This window comes from Fukomys damarensis, unplaced genomic scaffold (assembly GCF_012274545.1).
Source record: "Fukomys damarensis isolate Sample0158 unplaced genomic scaffold, DMR_v1.0_HiC HiC_scaffold_12, whole genome shotgun sequence".
NCBI lineage: Eukaryota > Metazoa > Chordata > Mammalia > Rodentia > Bathyergidae > Fukomys > Fukomys damarensis.
In genome coordinates this window covers 52670814-52685891 of record NW_022900924.1, presented here as the reverse complement: position 1 = coordinate 52685891, position 15078 = coordinate 52670814, and the positions used below count along the sequence as shown (strand labels likewise).

General features: G+C 36.8%; 1 protein-coding gene across 6 annotated transcripts in view; it reads left to right on the top strand.

Annotated features, from left to right (window-relative positions):
• The window catches only part of Vps8 (VPS8 subunit of CORVET complex), a 201850-nt gene that overhangs the window by 49391 nt on the left and 137381 nt on the right, over positions 1-15078 (top strand). For all 6 annotated transcript variants that reach the window (XM_010624234.3, XM_010624232.3, XM_010624233.3 and 3 more), the window contains 6 exons: positions 5053-5223; positions 6500-6574; positions 7540-7575; positions 8705-8795; positions 9026-9072; positions 9687-9776. In XM_010624234.3, coding sequence (XP_010622536.1) covers positions 5053-5223; positions 6500-6574; positions 7540-7575; positions 8705-8795; positions 9026-9072; positions 9687-9776 — 510 coding nt within the window. The remainder of the gene's footprint in view (positions 1-5052; positions 5224-6499; positions 6575-7539; positions 7576-8704; positions 8796-9025; positions 9073-9686; positions 9777-15078) is intronic.

Here is a 15078-nt window from a genome sequence, read left to right as displayed (position 1 = left end):
GGCCCTACAAATACTGTACCATGAATATCAGAGGAAGTGCAGGGGAAACACTTTGAATAATTTTAAGGGAGTTTTGGAAGGAAATACATTTTTTCATATGACTTCTATTTTAAAATATGTTATCACTTCAGTGCTAACAATCAGCCCTTGACCAGCTAGGCTTATGAGATTTCATTTGTCCTTTTGTGTCATTATTATAAAAAATAAAAATTTTGAGTTTGTCACTATGCTGAAGTTGTTTGTGCTGATGTGCCTTTTAAAAAGTCTTACAAAAATCCATATATCCTATAATATTTCAGTATAGCTCTTAGTCATCTCTTCACACTATCAAACTGTTATTTTAAAATTAATTAATTAATTTTGATTTTTTTGAGACTGGGTCTTGCTCTGTAGTTCACGCTGGCCTTGAACTCACTGTGGAGCCAAGGCTGGCCTCAAACTTGGAGGGATCTTCTGCCTCAACAAAAGAGTACTGTGATTACAGGCATGTGCCACCACACCCAGTTCAAAGTATCATTTTATTTATTTAAAAATTTTTAATTAATTTTATTGGTACATTTAAGGTATACAATGTAGTAACATTTATCAGTGGAAATTTGCACCTTTACATAATCCATCTTGGTTCTTATTCCCCTAGTTCCCCATTCCCCTGCCCTCCCTTCAACCCCTCCAGCCCTCCCTATCTACAAAGACTTAGTTTCCATTTTTTTTTCTTTTTCTCATGTTAATTCCATTCCCATCTTTCTTTTCCCCCACCCCTCCCATTTCCCCTTCTGCTTTGCACCTTTTCTTCCTATTTCAAATTATCTGTTATACCTTTTAGTCCTTATTTACACTTTCATTTTCTTACATTACAGAAACTATTCAGTATTTACATGTGTCCTGTTTATTTCACTTAAGAGTATCGCCTCAATGTGCATCCATTTAGCTATCAATGTCTCTAGTTTCTCATTCTTTATGGCTTATAAAAAAAACACATTTTCTTTATCCAGTCTCCAATTGATGGGCAATTCCTGCTATGAACATGGGTGCACGTATATCATTGTGGTATGATTCTTTGGGAAAGATACCCAGCAGAGGGATAGCAGGGTCAAATGGGACCTCTGATCCTAGTTCTTTGAAGTAACTCAATACTGATTTCCACTGGTTGCAGCAGTCTGCACTCCCACCAGCAGTGGAGCAGTGTTCCTCTTTCCCCACAGCCCAGCCAGCATTTGTCATTGGTTGATTTCATGATAGCAGCCATTCTTTCTGGGACAAGGTGAAATTTCAGTGTTGTTTTCATCTGCATCTTTCAAATGACCTGTGATGTTGAACATTTTTTCATATGTTTATTTGCTATTTCTACTGCTTTGTCTGAGCAACATCTGTTCACTTCAGATGCCCATTTTTGGATTTGGTCTTTAAATTTGGGAGGTCTGGTTTTTTAAAAGTTTTTTCATATATTCTAGATAGCAGACCTTTGTTTGAGGAAGAGCTGGTGAAAATTTTTTCCCACACTGTGGATTGTCTCTTCATTCTATTGGTTGTTTCTGTGCAGAAGCTTTTTAATAAAAAGAGATCCCTCTTATTGATTGTTTGTGCTAGTTCACGGGCAACTGACGTTTTGTTCATAAAATCTTCTCCTATACCAAGGTCTTCAAGAGTTCTACCTAACCTCTTTTCCAGCCAGTTTAGTGTTTCTGTTTTAATATTTAGATCCATTTTAGTTTAGTGCATGGTGAAAGATATAGGTTTAATTTTAATCTTTGGCAAGTGGAAACCCAGTTTTTATTAAAGAGGCCATCTTTCCTCCAGTGAGGGTGTTTGGCTCCTTTGTTAAAGATGAGGTGGCTGAGTGTTTCGGGACCTGTTTCTACATCTTCTAATCTGTTCCACAGGTCCTCAGGTTAGGGTTGGGGTTAGGGTTCAGTTTCCATGTATTTGCGAAATTCTTGCAGTTTCTTTTGCTATTGATCTCCAATTTCATCATATTGTGGTCTGATAATATACAGGGGATAATTTCAGTTCCTTTGCACTTACTTAAACATGTTCTATAAGTGAGTATGTGGTCTATTTTGGAGAACCATCCATGTGCGGCTGAAAATAATGTGTATTCTGATTTTGTGGGGTGGAACACTGTAAACATCTGTTAAGTTCATTTGTTCAGGAGTTTGATTTCTACTATTTCATTGTTTATTTTTTGTCTGGTTGATCTATCTGTTTGTGACAGTGGAGTATCGAGATATCCCACTACTATTATATTAGTGCTTAAATGATTTTTCATGTCTGTTAGTATTTGTTTTATGTAGTTGGGCACACTTGTGTTTGGCATGTATATATTTATGATTGCCATCTCTTCCTCTTGGATTATTCCCTTTACAAGGATGTAGTATCCTTTTTTGTCTCTCTTAATCAGTGTTGGTTTGAAACCTACTGGATCTGCAAGAGGGATAGCTACTCCTGCTTTTTTTGGGTTTCTGTTGCATGGAGTATTGTTTTTAACAATATTAACAATACTCCTTTAACTTTCAGTCTATGAGTTTCTTTTTGAATTGTGTTTCTTGTGTGCAGCTTACTGTTGGATCTTGCTTCTTGACCCATTCTGCCAGTCTGTTTCTTTTGATTGGTGAATTGAGACCATTAACATTGATAGTTATAACTGATATGTATTGACTTTACTTGTCATGACTTTTTCTTTTTGTTGGATTCTCCCCCTTTGCATTTAATTTCTTGTCAAGCCTGATGGATTCATTCTGCTGGGCTTCCTGGGGTTGTGGTCCTCATTGTTTTTTCCTAGGATATTGTTTAAAATTTATGGAGTGTTGGTTTAGTATTCATGAAGTTCCTAGGGTGCTCTTTGTCATGAAAGTATCTTATTTCTCCATCAGTTTTGAAAAATAATTCTGCAGGGTACATCAATCTGGGTTGGAACTTGTTTTTCTTTAGGGCTTGAAATATATCACTCCATGCTCTTCTTGCCTTGTGGGTTTGTGTTGAGAAGTCTGCTGTGATTCTGATGGGTTTTCTTTTGTAAATGATTTGTTTATTTTCTCTAACTGCTTGTAGAATTTTTTTCTTCTGTTGGGTTTCTGGAATCTTAACTATTATATGCCTATGTGTAGATTGTTTTTGATCACAGCTAGTTGGAGTCCTATAAGCCTCACTCATTTGTATGTCAGGTTCTTTTGCCCTATTTGGGAAGTTTTCTGCTATTACTTTAGTGAACAGTTTTTTTTTTTTTAATGTTGTCTGCACTGTCTCCTGTTTCTTCATTGACTCCAATCAGTCTCATGTTATTTTTCTTTTGTTGCAGAAGGAATTGGTAAGTGACACACACAGAGGGGTGCAGAATGGAAGTAAAATAAGAAAAAGTTTATTTTGTCAACAAAGGCCAATTGCACTTAAAAGCAGTGCCAGAGATCAACCTCCTGTTGGGTTGCAGCTTCTTCATTTATAGGTTTTAGAGCTATGATCTCATTCAGTTGGTTACATTTCATTTCCTCAGTTCACATTACCCATATACAAATGACAGTAACCAGACAGTTAACTTTAACCTAGATGTAACAATTCCTTGTAGCTAGGGAGTTTTCCTTAAGTTTTTCTAGCTATCTATTCTAGTGCACAGGAAGGGGGTGTTCAAGGTCAGGGATGAGGCCAAATGTCCCATTTCATGGTCAGTGCCTCCTGTGTCTGTTAATTTTGAGCTAAATAAAGCAGATTGCTATTAGAGACAGCAGAAGTCATTTTACATTTTCCTAACATGTAGGTTTTTAGACTATTTACAAAAGTTCTCCATCTCACTTTGAATCATCTAGCAGTTGCTGGATTGATCTCTCATGGTCCCTTACTATTTTTAAGAGATTTTTCTTTTCCTGGTCACTAATTGCAATCCTATCTTCTATATCTGAAATTCTGTGCTAACATTGGTTTATTTTGCTGTGTAAACTTTCAATGTAGTTTTTAATGTCTTGGAAATTTGTTTTCATCTGTTTTATGGATTCCATTTGTTTCCTATGTTGAGATTCTATCATGTTTCTCAGCTCTTCTTTTTTTTTTATTTCTGCCTGCTCTAGATTTATTAATCATGTCTTGTACTATGGGCACAATCTCTACTGTTATCTGAGAAATTATTTCTGATTTCATTTTTTCCAGGTTTTCTTTCATTGCCAGTTCAGGGAGTCCAGGTGGTTGAGTATCAAATTGTTCTATCTCGTTTCCCTTTGGAGTTGCCTTAGGTGATCTGGAAGTCTGGTTTTGAGACTTATTTCCATGTCTTCTCATTTCAACAGATCCAACCTCTGCTGTGCCTTTGTTGAGGAAACTTTTTGCTCATCCATTGGTCTTCAGTTCTCAGCAGGCCACTGAGCAGCCTTTACTCTGCTGCTCCCCAGTACACCAATTCCTGGGTTTAGATAGTGGCCTTCTATATCCCTGAGCTGATCTGTTGTCTGCGTGGGATTCTGGCTGGGGCCTGTGCACACTTGGGATGGTATCTAGGTGTGCCTCTCACTGGGCCCATATGTAGCTGTTGTTGGGGGGGGGTTGTATGCCAGTTCCTGTTATCTGTGTAGGCTTCTGGCTAGGGTCTTCAGGCGCTCATCAGTGGTATTGGGGCGATTCTCTGGCTGTTGCTTGTGCATCTGTGTAGTTCTTTTCCATGTGGGCGCTTGGTTGTGGCCGATGTTATGGAGGGACTCTGGATGAAGCTTGCACACCTGTGCAGCTCTTTTCTAGGTGGTCTGTGGCTTGGGCACATGTGCCTTTACCTCTGGGGTCAGGGCAGGGCAGAGTGGGTCCCTAGCCGGGACCTGTCTGCAACTGGGCCAGTCTGGTCCACACAACTGCTCCTGGTGTGTGTACACACTTAGCGATGGTATCCCAAGTATGATTTTAACACTGTTAAAACTCAGTACTATGTTTTCTCTGGGCTGCCCCTGAGTAGTTTTTGCTGTGATTGTGATGTAATAGAGATAAGCTTCTCAATGTAATATAACTCAATGTTCAGGTTTTCTTGTCCCGATTGATGTGAGGTGAACCTCACTTTTATTCTGTTGTGTGCTTGAATTGCAGTGGATAAACTCACGCACAGTTGTGCTCTTAGACAGTGTGGAGAAGCTGCATGTGATTGACTGGCAGACACAAGAGGAATTAGAAACTGTGGAGATCTCAGAAGTTCAGTTGGTTTATAATAGCAGCCATTTCAAGTCACTCGCCACTGGAGGAAATGTTAGCCAGGCACTGGTAAGGGTAATCCATGATCTTGGTCTTGCCTTGATGAATTTGCTGTGATGTTGTTTTTTCTTTTTCAAACAGGAAATTTGGGAACTTATTTTCCTGTCTTGAGGTATTTCTTTAAAAACCAAGTTGAAGGGCCTGGAATTTAGATCAGTGGTTCTGCCACCTGCCTTGCAAGTGCAAGGTCTTGAGTTCATTCCCCGCTACCAAAAAAAGAAAAGATGGATCATTGGGGCCGAGGATTTAGCTCAGCGGTTCAGTGGCCTGCCTTGCAAGTGCAAGGACCTGAGTTCAATCCCTGGTACCAAAAAAAAAAAAAGAAAAAAAAACCAAGTTGAAGTGGATGTGGGTGCATTTGAAGTCCAAACACTGGCTGGATATTTGACTTTGAATTATTTTAATTTTCAGAGTTTGTTAATGGAATTGTAGTTATGTTTTAAAAGACTCATTAAAAATATATACTGAATTTTAAGTGAAATTTGAGAACCTGGAATCTGTAGGGAAGTAGTAGAAATATAGGGGTGAGACAGTATTGGTGATGAGTTGATCATCATTGAAACTGGTTGGTAGATATATTCAGGAATTAATTATTCTTTCTACTTTTTGTATACATTTTTAAGTTCCCCTAATAAAATGTTACAAAATGTCATCATAGCTTTCAGTTATTGACCACATATTTTTGACAGATATATGTTTTAAGCTATTTAAGCATTACAAAAAGTGTCCAGGGTTTTCCAATGATGGAAAAATGGTCAGAAGTTTGAAATTGGTTTACTATCACAGAAAGGAAGTGGCAGAGCCAAAGTCTGTGACCCAGTTTTGTCAGTGATCATCTATTCTGTGTTGCTGGGCTCTGCTGACTTCCATATACAATCTTCTTTATCTTTCTGTTTGCTCTTCGGTTTTATGTTGATATTTATTTCAGAGAACTTGGAGATACTATTTTTCAATTGGCCCCATTCTTTTCCAGAAGTGGTGACTGTCACTTAATAAAGTGCAGGTTGCCAAAGTTTTCCTTCAGATTTACAAGTTGGCGTGTTTCTTCCCTTTTCCACATTATTCGGAAAAGTAGAAAGGCTCTTTATGTAAGCAGAGTTACTTCTTGAACTTTGTCTTTTCTGTGGCATTTCCACTGTCAGATTGGTGGTCGACTGACATTTTTTCTCTACCACCTTGTGGAATGAAACCATGTTGACCTAAAATGTTATCTCTATAATCAACATCCTTTAAAACTTAATGAGACTTCTAATGCATGTACTTTTTACCTTGTTAATTTTTTCAGGCTTTGGTTGGAGAGAAGGCTTGTTACCAATCCATCAGTAGCTGTGGCGGTCAGATCTTTTATCTGGGGACGAAAGTAAGCTCTTTCACCCTGTCACTTGGTGTTTGTGTGTATCAGGGACTGAAGGCAAGTTGCTGGTGAAGAGGAGGAGTATATTGTAAAAGGCACACTGATCAGCAGTGGTCCAAAACTTAGTATTAGGTAGCCATGATTTTTAGTTAATTGACTTCTTTCCTCCACTTTTAGTTGATGGGATGTTTAGCACTGAGCTACATCCTCAAACATACTGGACTATAAAATCCTTTTTATTTTGAGGTGAGGTCTTTCTAAATTGCCCAGGTTGGGCTTAAACTTGGGATCCTCCTTCCTCAGCCTTCCAGAGTGCTGAGATTATAGGTGTGTATCACCATATCCAGCTGCTTTATTTTTCTTGATTCAGGGATATACTTTCATAACCTTCTTTAAAATATGTTTTAATGATGAGGTGGAAACCTAAGCATGTGTATTTATAATACAGTTAATATGGCATTTTGCTTAGGTAGTTTAGGATCATTAAAATGCTTTGAAGCATTCAACTTAGAATAGAAATCATAGAATAGGAACTTTCTGTATATCAATTTGTTCCTGTGCTTTTATTTATTTATTTTCAACTTAAATAGAAAAACACTTTGCATTATTAAAAATTTCAACCCTGTACACATAAAGCCCTGTGTTGATCCTCAGCACTGCTAAAAAGAAAAGAAAAGAAAAATATTATCAAATCAATTGAAAAAAGAAAATCAACCAAAATATTGTCAAGTCAGCTGAAAGGGAGATGAGCGTGGGCTTTTCTTTTCCCTTGTCTATTGTAATAACTCCTTTGACTGTAGTCTTACTAACCTTTCAGTGTTTGCTTGATTTACTTCTCAATGTGAATACTTGGAGACCCTTTAGTAAATTCTAGTGTGAGAAAAAAAGTCTTAAATGAGATGTGGGACAACTATGTCTCTGAACAAATCTGTTGAAAATGAGCATTTTAATTCCTTCTCTTTATTTTTCAGTCTGTTTATGTGATGATGCTGAGAAGCTGGAGAGAGGTGAGTTCCAAGTAGTTTTATATGTTAGAGCTATTAAGTTGATAGCATTGTAACATTTGTTTTTTTAAAATTTTTATATTTATTAGTACATTTGCAGTGCATAATGATTGTATTAATTGTGAGGAAGAGTTGGTACATGTACACAGAATGTCTCGGTTTTTTTTTTACATCCCCTTCCTCTCCCATGTCTCCCCATCCCTTTACTTCTTGGCCGCATTCCCATTTGCAAAAGATATAGTTTCCTTTTTCATGCAATGTGAAATGAAGTAAATTGGAAAAATAAGCTTATATTTCATAGGCTTTCTGTCATGTGAGAAAACTAATTTAAAGAGCAAAATAAAACATTTTTGTTTTGACTGCAGATTATTTGAATCCACTCTTTAAGAAATATGCATAAAAACTATTACGTGTTGGATACTTAGATTCCTAAAAACAATTGTATGAGTTAATGTTAGATTTGGCTGTATATATAAGAAAATTCATTACAGGGGCTTAAAGAAGATTTTTTTCTCATCTAAAAGTAATCTAGAGATAGGTAGTTGAGGACTAGTTTGGGAGCTCCATGGTCATCATCTTTGTTTTTGAATTTTAGTGTCAGTCATTTTATAGTCCCGTATGTTGCTAGAGCTCTAACTACTAACTTACAGTCCAGAAAGGGAGAAAGAGAAAATGACATCACAGGTGACATCACAGAAATAGTAACAGAAGACATTTCCACTTGTCATTGACTGTAGTTTTATTACATTACCCCAGGACAAGGGGAGTCTTAGAAATTTCCTTTAGCTAGTGTATTGCTGTCTTGAATAAACTTGTGATTTGCTACTAAGGAGGTGGGACTGTTCCTGGGATTAAACAACTACCCATTTCTGCTATAATGATGTTGGTTCTGTTTCCCCTTTTCATATTTAGGCACTCTGTCTCTCCAAGGTTGCCTACATAATTAATATTTTTCATAGAAATATGATAGAAACTGGCAGAAAAAGTTTGGTATTAAAATAATTTTTCAAAGTTACTGAAATAATTGTAGCTCCTAAGCAGTGCATTATAGAAAGAGAGTAGACAGAGTAGGAATTCTGATTGATGATTGATTAGACAAAGGGATCTAATTCCTTTCATGTATTCATTTTAGAGAGTGGATCATCTCTTGAAACAAGATTGCCTCACAGAAGCCTTGGCCCTTGCATGGTCTTTCCATGAAGGAAAAGCAAAAGCAGTAGTGGGTAAGTAAAACAGTTCTTTCATAAAGAAAACTTACAATGAAAACAGAAGTATATTCATATGCTACCTGCTCTGAGAGATATGAGGTATTCCTTTTTCCCAACATTTTGATTCTAAGGGTAGTTCTAATTATATCTGTTAGCACAAGTTGTAAAGAGAGCAGCACAACATAGGTTCTCTCCTGAAGAAGTGCAATAACTTCTGTTTCATGTTGGGCTTTGTTTCTCTGCAGGATTATCAGGGGATGTCAGTAAGCGAAAGGCTGTTGTTGCAGATCGGGTGAGTATTTTAATGGGGTCTTCACTAGGGTGCAGTACAGATTGCTTTTGTATTTGCTAATCTCTTTAGACATGATTGAATGAATAGCTACAGTTATGGAGACAGTATATAAAAATAGGCCAGATTATATTTCTCTCATATCAGCTTCAGTGCCTTTTGAACTTCTTATTAACCATAGCTCATTTTTCATTGTCTTATGAAGATGATAAAATAGCAAAATAGCTAAAAGACAGCAGAAAGGAGGAAGTAATCTTGGGGACCTGGGTTCATGAGTGATTTGGTCATGCATGCTCACTATGGAAAGACTTCAGCAAAGAACTCTGGAAAACTTAACATGAGCCTCTCATTTCCTGAGCAATATAGATATTATTGAGATTTAGAACATGGAAATATTTCTTAGCAAAGATTAACAAATCAGCATTAACTCTGAGGTGAAAAGAAATTAGGCAAGGATTAAAAACAAGTTAGGAAATAAAGCCACTGAAAGTTCTAGTTGTATTTTTAACACAGTAACAAAGCCCAATCTTATGTTATTTAGAAGGGTCACATATATTAAATATTGAAAAACTTTAGAGATATATTTTTATTTCATTGCAAGGCTATTTTTCTTACAGATGGTAGAAATCCTGTTCCATTATGCAGATCGTGCTCTGAAAAAGTGCCCAGAACAGGGAAAAATCCAAGTGATGGAGCAACATTTTCAGGTACACCTTGGATGTGCCAACTTTTTTTTTTAATATTCAAAGCTTTATTTCAGGACTCGATTAAATGTTTGAGTTTTGAAGAAGTGGTTATATAGTCAAATGGGAACAGGTGAGTGAAATGGGAAATGTTGCTTAGTGCTCAGAATATGTGTTTGAGGGGACACATTGAAAATTGACAGTTCACGGTGGCTGACACCTTGCTGATGACTAACACGTCAGTGAGACCAATCAAAGGAGAATACTACTAAGGTTTAAATATAGTTCTCTTAAGAACACCTGTGACTCAAGTATAGACCCATTAAAAAAATGTGATCTATAAATTATGCTAATGAAAGGCCATTAGTTTATCTTGGAATTAAATGTTAACAAAAGCCAAGGAACAGTTTAAATGTATGCATATTTATTAAACAGGTTTTTCTGTTTCTAGTGTTCTTAAATTATAATTGTTGCAAATCTGTTTTTCTGTCTTGATTCCTATAGCTCCTCTCCCCTACCTCCTCTTTTAACAAATATTTGAATGTTTAAACAAGGGTCAGTGAACTTTTTCCAAGAACTAGAATTTTAGGCTTCGCAAGTCACAAATGCTCTATCACATCTTCTTTGTTTCTTTTGTCTTTTTTTGCTGGCAATCCTAGGCACCAGGCAATATGAATAAAATGCACATGGTCAGATTTCAGTCCAGTCAAAATATTTCTTTTTTACATATTAATGGAAATATTTAGAAGACATCTTTGAAGATCTGCAGAGCAGGCACAGGTCTTGCCTATTTATATTTCCATTTGATGCCCAGAAGTTTGGAACACAAAGACAGATAGGGCAATTAAGAGTTGGATGGTTCAGGGGAAGATAGTATTTGGTTCTTTGAAATGTAGTGTTTAATGCCACAATATTGAACTTCTGGTGTAGTAAATTTCAGGGCTGTTTCACTGGAAACATTAAATTTTTCAGTAGAGAAGTAAGCCCAGATAAAATTATAAAAATAAATAACCCAGAAGGAAAATACATGGCTAAAAGAAAGTGTATAAAACTAAGAACCATAGCCTGTATATATAAATGTATACCACTGAAGGGCTGGGGATTTACCTCATTGGTGCCGTTGCCTGCCTCACAAGTGTAAGGTCCTGAGTTTGATCCCTGGTACCAAAAAAAAAAAAAAAAAGTATATCACTGAAATGTAGATAGAAAAAAATTTGATATTTTAACAAGAATATACCTATCACTCATAAAAGAATGACTATTGATTAGAAAATATGTTTTGCCCACTGTGTAGCCTGCATGGTTATAAACCCTTTGTCTTTCATCTATTTTATGTTATAAAATCCATGAGACTGGTAACTATAAAGAAAAGGAGTCCAATGTGCTCACAGTTCTGGAGATTCAAGAGCATGGCATGGACATCTTACCTCTGGTGAGGGCCTTGTGGAAAATGGCATCACAGTGGCAGGGGTATGTGGGAGAATAACAGCACTAGCTTCTCTTGAAGACCTACCATATCATGCCCCAGCACACCATGTCTCTTAAAAGTTCCACATCACTTAGCATCGCCACACTGGAGACCGAGCTGCTGCACATGAACCTTGTGCAAACCAAAGTACCCTTTATGCATATTAACTCAGTTAATTCTTATCATATCTCTACAGAGTAGGTAGTGATATTATTCCCAAATGTAAATGACACAGGGGTGCAGAGAGATTGAATAACTTGGTTCAGGTCACACAGCCAGTAAATGATAGAGGTAGAATTTGAAACCAAGCCATTGAGCTTTTGGAGCCACATCTGGAGTGTTACACTGTGATATAGAGCAACAGTGCTTATTTTGCATTCTTTCATGAGTACCAAGAAGGGTTTGAAGTGAAGTCCATGTGAATACATTAAGGAAAAAAGCTGAAGCCCAGTGTATGTTTCACATCTAGTTTCATGGTGATTGTTCATATCACAAGACCTAGTGGAATCATAACCCCAGGTACTTACTGTTTAATGGTCTGAGTCACCATTAATCATTTGTCAGTGACTTTGGATCAGTTTTCAAGAAGGCATTCTTGATTCAGTGCAGATGCCTAGGCAGAGGAGTCAGTTTATTTCAGTCAGGAGAACAGTTTTCTTCTGAAAAAGGTGATCTTCGGCCTGCTAAAATGAGTGAAATGCGTGCACAGTTAGCCACAAATCTGCTGTTGTAAGTGTTTAATTATAAATATTTAATCATAAAATAACCATAGTATAGTTAGGTAGGTTGACTCTTAAATTTTTTTAAAGATTCAATTTATGAAACTGCTTGCTGATAACCCCATTGTGGTTTGTGAACATTTTCCAGTAGTTCACCTTAAAACAACCATGTTAAACACATATAAGATAAGTTTAGTATATTTATGGAATACTTATGATAGACCGTCTTGATTTCATTAAAATATTTGTCTAATTTTTCCATTTTCCTAGTGACTGAAATAGATTAGTCATAGTAAATAAATTAGTAAATATATTTACAGGTAGATAAATATTTCCACCAAATAATTTTGTTTGATGGTTTAATATTATACCTTAGTACTCTTTTATATCAAAATTTCTTTTTTCTTTTTGGGTATCAGGAATCTAACTCAGGGCTTTGTGCTTGCCAGGCAGGTTCTCTACTACTGAGCTACATCTCCAGCCCTCATATCCAAATTTTTATCATTGATTTAGATGAAGAATTAGTCACTCATCTTTTAGATAGCACCAAGAATCCAGGTTCAAATTGACCTTGAAAGAAGAAAATGCAGTCAAGATTATTACAGGGTAAACATCATGACTCACGTTAGATTCAAATAATTATATCATGTGGCTATTGGATTAGAAAGATCTTCCTGGGTAGAATTTTAGCTGACCACAAATTCAGTCAGAGCCAAAAGTGTGTTAAGGCTCAAAGAAAGAACAGTAGTATTACCAGTGGGCTACTTTTTGGAAATGCAACCTCTAAGGTATTTCATGAATTGTTGACAGACTAAGCCACACCCTACAAATAGAAGCCAAATTGTGGAAGGATTTAAAATAGTTGTAACACTGGGTTGTTTCAACTGAGGTGAAAGTAGTATGACTGCCTGTAGTTGCTGAAGGGCTGCTGTATGGAATTCACCCTATTTCTGTAGAATGAACGTTAGGAAAAATGGGTAGGAATTAGGAGAAAGTACCTTTCACTTTAAAATGACCTGATGATATAACAGCTCTTGGACTTAGGCACCTCCTATTATTGAATGTGTTCAAATAAAGGGAGGATAGCTGCTGACCAGGAGTGTTGTGCAAAGACTTTTTTTGTTGAGTAAGACAATCTGAAAGTCTGTGTCAATATTAGGAAACTATTATTGGAAGCACAGGTAGCCTCTAATTTGGTTAGTCAAAATTCCTATTAAGACTGATTTCCATCAGAATACTGAGAGTTTGTATTTTGCCAGCAGGTGGCACTCATGCCTGCTGCCTCACTTTTAATCTTTAGGTGAGCTTCACTTTCCTTAGAGGCAAAATAATGTAATGCTATTCAGCACATCTGACTTCCTCCAAAGATTGATCCATATTTTGTCCTGTTTAACTGTAGAAAATCTTGTACTGTATTTGGCTTCTATTTGAGAAAATATTTCAATTTATTATAACTAATAGATTGAGGAATTAAAGTGTTCTGTCTCATACATCTCGAGACTTACTGATTTTTCTGCTTTTGTATCATTGAATTTGCATATGTCCACGTATTCTCCACCTTAAACACAGTCAAGCTCAGCAAACAAATCCTGTCTTCGCCTAACTCTATCCCTAATGTCCTGTGCCTCTTGCTTTTACATTCTTTGTAGAGCCAAACATCTGCAGAATTGTCTCCATTTTTGTCTTGTCTATAAATTTTGTAGACCCTTTTGTTCCTTATATTTTTGGTCCTCAATAGCCATCAATATATTAATGTCTTTTTTCAGTGCTAGAAATTGAATCTAGGGCCTTCACACTACATTACATCCCCAGCTCTTTTTTTGTTTTGGTTAGAATTATAGGCATGTGTCAACGCAGCAATTCAACAGTGACTTCTTGAAACAGTCTGTCCATTTGGCTTGGCTGCTATAATACTTTCCAGTATTTTCCCTATGCTGGTTCCTTATTTGCTTGTTTGCGTTCTCTTTCTAACCAATAAATGTTCAAATTCTTGAGAACTTGTTTGGAGGTTCTAGCAGGGGAGTACAGCTACTTGTATACTCTTGACCAAGGAAACAATCCTCCTGTATCGGGGGTGGTTGTACTCTTTGACTGAGTGCCCCAGTGCGCAGCTTCGGGAGGAATGCACATGGAGCTGTGAGGGAGGAAGGGGACACCCACCTAACCAGCCAGATCAGCTGAATCAACCCTGGCGATTAATGGGGTGACAGATGTCACAGCCAGATTGCCCTCACATCCAAAGTTCAAATTCTTTACAATGTTCTTATCTTCTATTTTTGTGTCATTATGCCTCAAGATTCTGGAGTACTATTTGCTTCAGAATCATTTGAGGATATTATAAAAAATGCTTTTTCTTGAGTTATTTCTCATATCTGTTGAATCAGACTCTGAGATTGGTGGTTAAGATTTGTAATCAGCCCCCAAAATGACTCCTGAATACATTAAAATTTAAGAATCATTATTTTACATTCTATCCCTCAGTGGTTATAGGCTGACGACTAACCAGTATCGCAGTTATTTTTCTTGAGTTTTAGAGATCTGTTTAGTTAGTTGCCCATTTACATCTCTGTTTGGATGTTTTATAGCTACTGAGAACTCATGAACTTTTCCTTCACAAAGCCTTTCCTGATCATTTTTCTTTTAGTGAATGGATCCATCATTACCTACAGCAAGTTGAGTGACCCCTGTCTTTCACTTGTTACAGTTTGTTCATGTCTGCCTTGTGACTATTCCTCACATATGTTTACATCATGCCTTGAATTTTGCCACTGCCCTCGTCCATGTGAGCATTATCTCTCTTGGTACATTATAGTTGCCCCCTAATTGATCTTCCTGTATATATTCTTACTGTACTTATTCCATCTTCCACATAGTAGCCACAGAAATATATATCAAGTCTAAACATGATCCTTCCTTTATTTTAAAATATTTTAATGACTGTGGAATAAAGACTAAGTTTCCTGACTCTTTTTAAGGCCCTGAGTGATACGTCCTTGCATAACTGCTCCTGCTTTTTTGTTTTCCCACCATGATAGTGTTTTTTGTGTCCCTAATCACGTATCTTAGAGCCTTTGCCCTTGGTGTTTTTTTCTATATTGGAAATTCTTCCCCATGTCCTTCAGCTTAACTAGCTCCTGTT